Genomic DNA, 12,342 nt, shown 5'->3' with positions numbered 1-12,342 from the left:
GGTCCTTTCACAGAGATGGATTCTGGTAACTGAGGTGAGATCACAAATAAGTTAGCTAAGATTCAGGTCCCATTTACAGGTCTTCCAAATCCTTTTCTCTTTCCCATTTTTTCCCCACATTTGATGTCCATGTCCTCACCATCCACCATCACCATTCTCAGCTCTTTTGTTTCTATATACAAATATTTCAAGTATGCCATCTTATGAATGATTAAATCATTCAAAAGAATTATGACACTGGTTTTGCTCAAGTCAAACTTCAAATCTGCTTAAGATTTACCATTAACCATTTATCAAAGTGCAGGGGAAGAGCGCTTGAGAGTGATTTGAGAAGTATACATATTGCAGATTCACGATAAGAATCCAAAGAAGATGGGTGCGTTGGCATGTCGTACAGAAACCAGTGGCATCGCTATTTATTGTGCACATATATGAAAGACTATACCATAGGAGTTTTAGTAATGCCAGACACAAATCTTTTTAACTAGACAAGTAGATTATTGTGTTTCATTAAAGTCAATATACACCTTTAAACACATTGTATTGGAAAGAACAAGCCAGTTAAAACATTCTGCCAGCCCTGTGAAAAAAGCCAGAATGCTCAGAAGCCATGGTTTTAAGCCTATGCAAAACTACCATAACTGTCATTACTGCTATAAGGCAGAGGTAATGAAGTGAGAGTGAACAGGATTGCAGGCACCTTTGGCAAGCCAAATGTTAAAACACATATTAGAATTACTCAAAAATTACAATACCATAAAAACCCCAACCCAAAGAAATAGTCTTACTTCTACTGCACAGCCATGATGTTTGCATGTACTTTTCTCCTGTGGACGCACTGATGTCAGATCACAATTCTGAAAAACAAATAAGGCTGCTTTTCTATATTCTCTATTCTGCATTTCTACAAATCATGTTGCCTCCCCCCCTTAATTAAGGAAAGTAAGACTAGATGCTCCTTCTTTACAGAGAGGACTTAATGCTGCATCACTCACTGCTAGCAAAATCTGGTCAGTCTTAACTAGCACAGAGTCTATCGCAGTAGCTGAAACATTTACAGAGTCTAAACATTTTTGCAAGCACTTTTAGGATTAACTTTCTACCATTTTCCCAGCAGCCACATGTATATAGTAGACATGCAACCGCATTCAAATCAAGAAGATCTCCTAGTTAGGCAGTTACCGTCTGACTGCTGTGCACAGCAAACTTCTTCAGGGCAAACGAGTGTCTTACCACCAAACGCTTTTGCCCTCAGTTAAAGTTTGGGTAGATGCTTCACCCTCAGGGCTAGGGACTATCCCTCAATATACACACAGCAGATCCACTACACTAGACACTTCTTCCTCTAGGGAAAGCACTTTATAACTATTATGCACCTGATATGCTGCTGACAAGACCAAAGTAGTCAGTCATGATCAGACCGAGATGGAAGTTACCTACCTCTTCTGAAGTTACTTGCAGAAATAAGGAGGCAGAAAAGATCAGCCAGATCCTCAGTTCTCTCTACAATTTTTGCATTATATTCACCATTCCAAACTTCCAACATTATGGAATCTGAAGACTTTTTCTCTATTAGCAGAAATATCCTCCTATGAATGCTGAAATTAAGTTCTGGTAATTTTATTGTCGAATTCTTTACAAGTAATTTATGTTTAATGTTTGCATACACATTTTGATTTAGCTGTTTGCTAAGAAAATATTTATTAGGATTGGAAGTTTAACATAGTAAATCAAACACTTAACATTCACTGGACTTCAAACATAGATATAAAATACCTTACAAAATTTTTTATGGAATTACACAAAGCAAATGCACAGGGTTTGTCTGTTTCTACACTGAATTAATCCCAAGCCAAAACCAAAAAATAACCCCTAAAACATCACAAAAAAGGCATGATAAACTGCATTTTTGTCATTGTTGCACTGCTATGTAATAAGCCCTTTTTACAAACATTTACTTAATGTTAAAAAAATCAATTAAAAATGTATTCCATCTAAAAGAACTATTGGATTAACAGCTGATTTTTTAACTGACCTTACACCATGAAATTCTATTAATAGAGGTACCTTAGTCACTTAGTTTAAAATAGGGAGAGTAGAGATAGAAAAAAATTAACCTTTAGTAGTCTTTAATATAAAATGCACTAAATTTTCCAAAATAAGAATATTATGACACACTAGTGCCAATTTATGCTGACAAAAGCTGATATCAGCTTCTTTCTAACTAAAATTCATTTCACAAAACCTTTATATATTACATGAATATTCAAGTAAACTATTTAAAAATATTTAAAAATGCAAAAACTGAATTATACAGTGTTTCAGAGAGATGGTTAATTTGGGAATGCTGTCATGTCCAACTAAATATATTTATAGATATACTTTTTCTTATTTTTAAGACCATCATGATACTACCTGATATTGCAAGAACTCCTTGTCATTAACATTTGATATTTTTCAATGTATAACTTCAAAAAAAATGATAAGGGTTTAACACATCACTCTGTACTTTTTCATCACTGTTTCTGTGTACTGTGCGACACTGAATCACACTACTGGCTTCCCTTTGTAAAGTGCTGAGTAACAGCCAAATTACATCAGATTTAACTGGAGATGACAGTGCTCAGTGTCTTGCAAAAAATCACCATTAAACTGCTACAATCAAACAATAAAATAAAAAGTTCAGCTGAGTAGCGTGTGTTCACCAGTGTCAAATCTCTAACAAAACCCTGAAAGACTAACAACACTTTTCTTGCTGGCTGCATTCTTTATGTCCATTAGCTGCAAGGACATTAAAATATTTTATTAATGATTCAAACACTGGACACCTTCTCTGGTTGAAGGCGAGTTGCTCACTAGTTTTGGTCAAGTGGCTTTTGGGAAACTTTCAGAGCAAAATAACCCAGCAACAGGAAACTGGAATGAAAAATGCCAACCATGCACAGTTATATTACTGCAGGAATTGAGTAACACATGCAAGACAAAGAAAAGGTCAGAACATACCAAAGTAGCAATGGTTAAGAAGTTAGTAAAGTTTTCACAGTGTTTCATACAGCCTTTTACTTTAACACAAGTGCATCACTTACCACCACTATTGCTCAGACATTTTAAAACATCTCTTGGCCATGCAGATCAGTTTGAGAAGAAAACAGCAAATTACACTTCTTAGGCATTTTTAGACATTAAGTACAACTTATAATTTTATTTTTATATTCAGTCTTATCAAACAGATGTTTTCAAGATATAAGCATTTTAAGTGTTGGGCTTTAACATTCCTTCCAATTTTGTTGGATCCTGAGCGCTAAATGCCCAAAGAACTGGCCAAATATACAAAGCTAAGCTTTGTTCAAATAGCCAAGTTATTACATAAACAGAAGGTATAGGGAATTTCTTATTGGCACTCCTAAATGTCTTCCTTCCTAACCTTGAGATGATCCTAACCTTGAGATGGTTGAATTTTATTCTGTTGTTCACATACATCTTTGCCTCCTGGAAACATTACTCTGCTTGGGTGATTTATGAAGAAGTAGAACTAGACTCAAGAACACCACTGACTTTTTTTTTTTTCTCTCTGTCCAAAGAACAAAATACATATTTTTCCCCCACTTGGCAAATTCTATTTGACGCCACATCACCACCACTCAACATTAACTCGTAAAACAGACTTACTCCACTGTCAGACACAGCAGGGGAAAAATGTCCAGAGGATAAACGGGAGGCTCTTTATCAGATATAATTGCTTGCTCCTAAGGAGAGAATCCAGCTTCCCCTTAGTTATTCTTTCATAAATTAATAATTTGTTAAAATCATAGTCACAAGAACTTTAGCTATTACACAAAATTCAAGTTTAAAAAAACCAAGAATAAATTAGTTACAGCCTTGTAAACAATTGTTCATTTATGTAACATACTTGGGGGAAAAAAAAGTTCCTCTACATAATAAATCAGACAGTACAAGGCACACATCACACTTAAGAATCCAAAGTGATAAAACCAGCAGATGCCTTCATCTTCTTTGTTCGCTGGTGTAATTGTGCTATAGACACTGTAAAAATATGTAGATTTTTGTTTACGTTACAGTCATTTGAAAATATTCCATGACTGTGCTTTTTCTGGTAAAATATTTGTGCTATTTTACAGTACAGTATGATTTGAAGCTCTTGGAATGAATCTTCTCAAATGTTCTCTACAAAGCTGCCGGGGAAAAGGCCAGTTTTTCCATTTCGTTGCAGAGTACCTTTGAACCAGCCATCCTCACGTTTTTTGTGTACAAAAACAATGTCACCTTCTTTAAGTTCAAGTTCTGCTTCACTCTGAGGAGGATAGGATACCACAACCCTGTACCTGTGTAATTAGAAAAAAAACCCTTCATTTAGGTTTTTTTTTCCTTAAACCAATGCTGTAAAAAATATTCCTGTCCATGTCAAAACTTATGAAAACAGGAAACTGCCTAGAAGTGTTTGCTGAGTACATAACAACTTATAAATTAAGTACAACTTGAACAGAAAATAACAATAGCAACGTAATGAATTTAAGTCAAATATATGCATCTCCTATCAAGTTTTTTTCACCAAGATTCCTGTAAAAATACATACAATGGTTAAATAGCAGGAGAAAATTGTGAACATATTTTTGGATATAAATTTGCAGACTCTTCCACTCAGCATGACTCAGCAATAATCGAAGCATTACAGCAGTAACTGGGCATAATTTTACAACTGTATGTTTAATATGATATTATCCCAAGGAAGGCTCTTACGGAAAGGCACAGAACAAAAAGCAGCAACCAACAAAACCTACTAATTTGCATTGCTGTTTTAAATTATTTTTGTTTATCTTAGAAACTTTTCAGGATATAATGCATACCATCTTATTTGGACACAGTTGCACAATTTGTGTACTACTATATTAAAAAGAAACATTTTTAGAAGTGTTCAACTCAACAATTTTCTTAAGCACCTGATACAAAGAAGTATATTTTTTCAGTTTTTCAAATATGAGCGCATTAAAAAGAGGCTACACTCTTCTATCTCTATTTTTAAACGTGCATAACACCACTCAATCTCTTCTACCATGGTTTGAGTTCACATCAACCTAAAATTTAAGTGTTACAGCTCTGTAGACAATTGCATCAACTTCTTGATCAAGTTTTCTGATAGACATTATAACTCAGTTTCTAGTTACACAACCAATAATGCCTGCATGTTGAAATCAAGTAGAATCCATGGCTGAATGTAGAATTCAAAAGTTTCTAAGGTTAAGAGCCTTAAATGCAGTGCTAGGAGATCTGTTAGACAAAATCTAATTTCCTGTTAAAATCAGAACACTTTGCACTCATGAAGATTACATATTACTTAATAGATTAAGATAATTATTATCTCAGTAATCTTAAGATAATTTATGATCCTAATAGATTAAGATAAATTAACAATCTGATGAAAACACAAAATAACAGGATACTTCTAGTAAAGGATGGAATACCAACTATAGCTCAATACACACGTAATAATACAAGTTAATTCTGTAGTACTGAAACGGAGAAAGATACTGTATTATAGTAGTACATTCTGCTTAAGAACATATAAACCAAAAATGAAGTATGTTTATATAGTTAAAAGTATTCAGAAAAGAGTAGCAGCACTGTGTAAATAATTAAAGTCTCTTGGGAAATCTATGTATAGCAAATCATATTAGGACTTAATCAGTTGTCAAGTTTTATTTATTAGTGATTTATAAACTATGACTTTGTTTCAGTTATGACAATCCCCAGATTTCAGAGCACTGGAATTATTAGATTCATGCTTCATGGAAGTTACCAAGCCAATTACAAGATTTATTAGTGTACAGCTTCAGAATGCTCCTCATTTAACCCAGGCAGCATGGCAGATGCCTGCACTAACTTCTGCTGTGGGAAATATGGGTTTTAATGCAGACTTAGAACATAAGAAGCAAACATTTTTAATAGACTAAGTTTAATTAAGACTGTAAACTACTTGAGATAGAACAATAGCCTCTACTCAGGCAGGACAAAATAGTAAAGGATAAAGAACTGCAATAAAGCTATGAAGGACTTCTACTATTGCAATAAACCGGTTGCTTTCAGGCTGAAAATTAACCAGCGCACTACATAAGACACCCATAGCACTAGTTTTATCCAAAAGAAAGCCATTAAAAAAATGGGTTTCAAGAAAGAATACCTTACTTACCTTGCATTCTGTCAAATCCTGCTCTGTAAACATTTGACTTGAAATATGCTTGGTTTCAGTTTCTAATGCTGTTCGTCAGTAACCTCTACGCTCTCCTGAATTGATAGACTAGTTCTGTTCTTTCCCTAGCTTCTGTTGCTGCCTCCCGAGTGTTAAAACCAACAGCTTTGGAAGAACCCATCTTCTCTTTGCCCTCCCTAGAGGATCACCAACTTGCGCAGAAGTACAGTTCTCCTGAGCTTTCCATACAGTTTTGAACTCCCTCAACCCTGCAGTAATTTAGTGCTTCTTGTTAACTTTTAGCTTCCCGAATACTTTGATATCCATCTTGTAATCTAATGTCTAAAAGCACAACAGCCCTCATGTTAAAATGCTGGTTTACTATATTTTTCAATGTTTAATGAGAAGAAACCCAAAGGCTTTACACCTTTAAATCACATCTCCTTCTTCTTTTGTTATGACAAGCCATCAATTTTTTTTTTTTGCCACATTTTACAAATTCTATTTGCCCAAATAGAGGTGATCAGATCCAGACTCATCACACATTCACACAGCTGTCTACTCAGATCACCTTTGATCAGCTATGGAACAAAACCTATTTTTCCATTACCTATTTCATCATCTACAACATACTGCCAAAAGTACCAATTTCATGCAGAGTAAAAAGCTTATGCTTCAGCTCAAAAGTTCATTGCCAGGTCCCAGGAGAAAAATAATCACATTTACTAAGCATGACCTATGTTTTGGAAAAACTCGTTCGTTCCCACATGTTTGAATCTTCTAAAACACTTCCTTGTTTATCTCCCTATTCAGAATTTGCAAATGTTTTTGAAGGTCAAATCTGCACATCTTTTGTGGTCACCTAATCTACAATATTTTATATGCACCTAAGCTGCACAGTATACATTTTCTTCCTTCTATTTCTTTGACTGTCTTACAGTATTTTTCATTAATTTTCAAAATATTATCCTAATTCTTTTTAATCAGCTAGTGATAAAATATTAATATTATAAGAATAAAAGTACTTTATCTTCCCAGAAGCAGCCCCTACATTTGCCATCAGTTCTTTTGTGATATTCCTAATGTGTCTGGCTGTATCCCACAGTGCTTTTGCACTTTGTATTTGCAATTTTTTTTTTTTTTTTTGAGGAGGGGGGTGGTGGCAGCGGTGGTCTGTCTTCACGTTTCTCCATTCTACTTTTCATTTTTAATATTGGCATTTCTCACACTTTTCAGTAACATGAAAAAGATAATATCTTTCATGTGTTTCACCCTCTCTTCATTGCTTCTGTTTCACTAGACACAAAATACCGCTTTTCTTCCCAGCTATTTGTAGTTGATTTTTGGACAATTATCTGTGATTTTCCTGATCACCAAGTGGATAAAAATATTTTCTCACATGCAGATAATTTTAGCTGAGGAAAACACAGAAAGTTGGAATTACTATTATTATACAAGTTAAATTCATACTTATTATTCAACTTCTTGCTTTAGTTTCTTTTTCTTGCACTGAATTTTCACTTTTCAGCTCACTTATGCCCTGCTGCTGTGCAGCTCTCTCCTGTCTGCTGAGTAGGTGCCTTGACTCCTACAGATGATCAATGCCCATCTAGGGCAGACTGATTCTCAGCATTTAATTAACAGCATTAAATGCTGCCAGATGTGATAAAACCTGCTGCCCTCTAAAGCCTCTGGCCTGCTGACTACAAGCAGATGTTACACCAGTCATTTTGTGGTGGATAAAATCACAGAACAAAATTACTGCTGTCTTTCACTGTAACTGGATGAAGGATTCATATTATAGTTCAGGATATGCAGTGATATGTATTTAGGTTTAACTTCAGGTTTTTAACACCCTTGTGGGGTGCTGGGAAATTTACTATTATAGTGCTGTATATTTACTGTAAAACTTAAGGCTATTTAATCAATGTTCCCCTCTAAAAGAGAAAGCTCATAAAAAGAGCTTGAAATATTCTTTTACCCCTTGTCATGGAAAAAACTATACCCCTCAGATAAACAAATTACTGTGTATTCATAGCATAATATGGCTCCCTCTGGGAATTGCAGAGTTGGGTCTATCTTTATAATGAAAAGACAGTGATCCTTGGCTTTGTCAGTGCTGCATCAACACAAAAAAATCACACAACTTGTGTCTTGGCTAGAGAATAAGAAGAAATGACCAAACACCACTGCAAAATCTCAGGTGACAAGAATTCTCCAAACCGCTACAAACTGGAAGCAAGGCTTGGCTGAAATTTACGTTTAACTTCTCTGCTCCTTCTACACAAGGAACATATGAAAGACCATGGACCACAGTGAGCAAACAACCCAGTTCACAGAAGAGTGAATATAGGAATGGGAACTACAGAGAAGACCTGCAACAGTAAGATGGAAGGGAGTGTCATCACCTTCCCTTCCTTTAGCGAAATCGCCACTGGTATTAAGTATCCATCTGTAAATCCGTGTCACAAAGAGCTTGTTTGCTATCCAACAAATCAAATGCCCATCCATTTATTCTGTATGATAGGAAACAAGTTCACAATTTTTATTTCCAATTTTCTGTAGAACATACAGGAAAAACATACTCTAGGACAACTTGCAATTCTAGTGAATGAAGAAACAGTGGGATTAGAGTAAAAATGTGATATTGCATATCTTAAGGGAAGCAAAGGGTTTGGGGAAAACTCCATATCCAAAACAGGAACATTTCAAAGCATTTTCAAGTGCTTTCCAGAGTTGAGCAAGCTACTTTTGCTCCTAATTCATGCAGAATAATCAGCAGAACCTGACTCCTAAATCCTCTAGTCACCTTTGAAAATAAAACTTGAACACTAACAATTACACTGCAAAGCCAGAGCCAGAATAGAAAGAGTACTGCTTCTTTTTCCAGTCGGATTATAGCCTGTGATTGGAATTGCGATATGTAAGAGCAGAATAATCTTAGCAGGAGATTTCTCTGTTATTCAGCTTTTTGTTGAGCTTATCCTCAAGAGTATTTTCCTCCTCAACCCCAAATTTTCACTGAAGATACTGTTGCATCATCAGTATGTTTCTTACCCACCCCTTCTTCCAGACTCATGAAGATTAATCAACGCTTATAAATTACTTTGAAAATACTGAGTACAATGTAAGTAGCAAGTATTATTAAGCAACATACTTTAAGCAATTTGGCCTAAGGAAATGGAAACGTGACAAGAGAACATCAGCAGGAAAAACATTAACCCTGCCCTGAAAAGGACTAAGGGAACCCAGATGAAATTCTGTCTAGCTACACTGACCAAAATGGAACAATTCTGCAGGACTACCAGGGAGAATGATCTTGTGGTAGCACTTCTTTGGTAGCAATTATCACTTAAATAATAGTAAGGATACAGAGATATAGTAAAAAGAATGTTTGAGTGTATGTTATTATAAGATCAATAAAAATATACAGCATCATTTTCTGTAAGTAGTTCTGAGAAAAAAATTTCCATCATGGAAGTGAAAAAACTACTTTTTGTGAGGATGCAAATAGCTTTACACAGATAGCCACTGGTCATGCCAGAATGAATTTGATATTATTTTCACATTCAAAGTATAAAAACATATTACAGTGCCAAACAGACTTACGATAATGTGAAAATAAATGATGTTATTCTTACAGAAAAGTCTTTCAGATTTTATTTTCCATCTGTAAGTGTAAAACTACTTCAGAAATCCAGTATGAAACAGAAATTTCCTGCAAGGAAACTGCATAGAAACAGTAATAACCTTTTAGAAAATATTAAAGGTATGACAGAAGTAAAATAAAAGACAAAGTAGAAACTTACATACTGTCTGGCTCTTACTACAGGAATATAGCTTAAGATCAATGGGCCTCTGGAAGTAACAACGGTATGCCCACACACCATGAGTTAATAGTATCAGAACAAAGTCTACAATAGTCGGCACGAATCAGTTCAGTCCTACAGCTGTTAACATTGCAACTCCACATTTTTTTTCTGTACACCACAATCCTGCAGCTACTGCAAAAGAAATCCTATGACACTCCTCATACTGCTTGTCTACTACCAGGAATAATGAAAAGAGACAGGAGTTAGAAACTGCCACTTTCTTCACAGTCCATGCAATCTACTGAGGACTTGGAAATTTGAAAATAGTAGGTGGACACAAAAGAAGTGATGGAACTTTAAAGCAACTGCCTGGCAGTTTCAGAGTCCAGACAACTATGTGTTTTTCAGGCTCACTTGCCAGGACACAGAGGCTGCCCTAGAGCTTGCTATGTACAGTGCACAGTAATGGGGCATTTGGGTAGTAAAAGTATCTTTACAGCAGCTCAAGAAATCACATATTAAGCTTACTCATCGATAAGGATCTCATTCACCATATATTTAGGTTGGCAGTTATGCACTTCTAATAATCTTAAAGGACTAACCTGATATTCATAAATCCAAGAATATAACGTGTTCAAGTTTTGCCAAATAGGAGGCCTATTTTATCTACCTCAGTTCTCATATCAAACCTGTGATCACCGTATTTGAGTGTCTATTCATTCCAAAACCTCAAAGTAACACAAAAAGTAAACAAACATGAGTGTTGGTTGATAAGCATATAAAGCATTTTTTAAAAGTTTCATCTTGCTACAAAATCTCAGCATTTTAAAGCAGTTCTAATATACACTGCAAGTGTCAGAAAGTAGATTTTTTTTTCTTGGTTTGCCTGAGTCTAGCTGTGTAGGATAATTTACCTTTCACAGACAAGAGGCCTGGATTCATTCAGGACCGGACCCAGGGATGAGCAAGGCTGCCGAGGCGGTGGTGCTATTGGAATAGAGGAATCCAGGGAACTTGTTTTCCGATGCAGTGTCTCCTGTGCCAGCCCAGAGACCTCACTGTCGGTGGGACAGGATCCAGCTTTGCTGTGACCACCTGTTGATGGAAGCTCTGGCCCGACTGCACCTTGCAGGGCTAACTCTGCAGCTGCCTGCTCAGCCTCCAGTGTTGGTGATGCTGGAGGTGACAATCGGGGCTTGCGTTTAGTTGATGCTCCAGAAAGCAGTTTCAGCAAACCTTTTTTTTCTTTCTGTAAACCAAAAGCAGTGCCTCATTTTAGAGCATTTTAGAACAAAAGCCTCCTGTGAAGACTTGAACACTGTCTTCTGACAGATGGCATCATGATCAGAGAGGACTTGGTAAATTATGAGGAGATATTTGAGATTGTACAAATTACAAAATATAATTATGAAAATTATAAAAGAGGAAGATAATTATTAGAATTCTAAAGAGAAAAACAGTAAGTAATTTAGACCATAAACCGGCTAAGTCCTTTCGCTTAGTTAAGGCTTACCTTAAAAGCCAATGGCACTGGCCCAAAAGGTTGTCTAGAAAAAGGAGTGAGGAGTTAAGATTCCCACAATGGGAATCTAAGTAGTAAAACATTTCGTTAATGTGGAAGTTTCTAGGAAGGCATAAAGAGTCATTTTAAACCAAGGAGGGAGAAAAGTCTGCCCTGGAGGCTGCTGTTTAGATAAGTGTCTTTTATTTATCCTCCCTCAGTAAAGGGAAGACCTTCATGATTTAACAGAAATTTGCCAAAAGGGGAATGTATTGTGTTTTGCTGCTCTGCTAGAGGGGAGAATTGTAAACATTCTTTTTGCTTGTCCAGACAGGAATCCCTGAAGACTATTACTTACCCTGAAGAGAATTATTTAAGTAGCTTTTGTATTTCTTGTCTGTTTTTTAAAGGGGTGTGGCAGTGATCTTCTTACCAACCCTTTGACTGAGTGAATTTAGTGCTTATGAGAGGTGCCAGATTGTAAGCCCTGGAGACAAAAATAAGCTATTTAACCACAGAAAGAGAAAAGCATGAGCAATCTGAGATTTTTAGTATAGTTTGGGATGCAGTGGAATTGGTGAACTGTGAATGAAAAATCCTCGGTCCTTCTTCCAAGTCTCCAATAACTTAAAGCTAGTTCAGCAAAGAACTGCTGTCTAGCAAGTGGGAAAGAAAAAGAGAAGCTCAAAAAAACTAACAGTCCAAATATGTTAGCATCTTTAACCTTAAACTATAAGTTTTCTAAAAGCCCTGCCTAAGGGCACCTCAGTCTGATTTCAGTGGCTATGGCTAAAGCAATTTTAAAACAAAGTTCTAAGTACCCC

The 12,342-nt window shown here is 35.9% G+C and overlaps 1 protein-coding gene across 2 annotated transcripts in view; it reads right to left on the bottom strand.

Moving 5' to 3' along the window:
• Positions 1–1,682: 1,682 nt before the first annotated feature.
• The window catches only part of SH3RF1 (SH3 domain containing ring finger 1), a 91,043-nt gene continuing 80,383 nt past the window's right edge, over positions 1,683–12,342 (bottom strand). For both annotated transcript variants that reach the window (XM_030023163.2, XM_030023171.2), the window contains exons 11-12: positions 10,932–11,266; positions 1,683–4,343 (exon numbers count right to left, since the gene is read on the bottom strand). In XM_030023163.2, the coding sequence (XP_029879023.1) occupies positions 4,175–4,343; positions 10,932–11,266 (504 nt within the window). In that variant the 3' untranslated portion in view covers positions 1,683–4,174. The remainder of the gene's footprint in view (positions 4,344–10,931; positions 11,267–12,342) is intronic.

This window comes from Aquila chrysaetos, chromosome 1, assembly GCF_900496995.4.
Source record: "Aquila chrysaetos chrysaetos chromosome 1, bAquChr1.4, whole genome shotgun sequence".
In the NCBI taxonomy this organism is placed as follows: Eukaryota; Metazoa; Chordata; class Aves; order Accipitriformes; family Accipitridae; genus Aquila; species Aquila chrysaetos.
The sequence above is the reverse complement of the archived record's forward strand: the minus strand, read 5'-3'. Positions and strand labels throughout refer to the sequence as shown.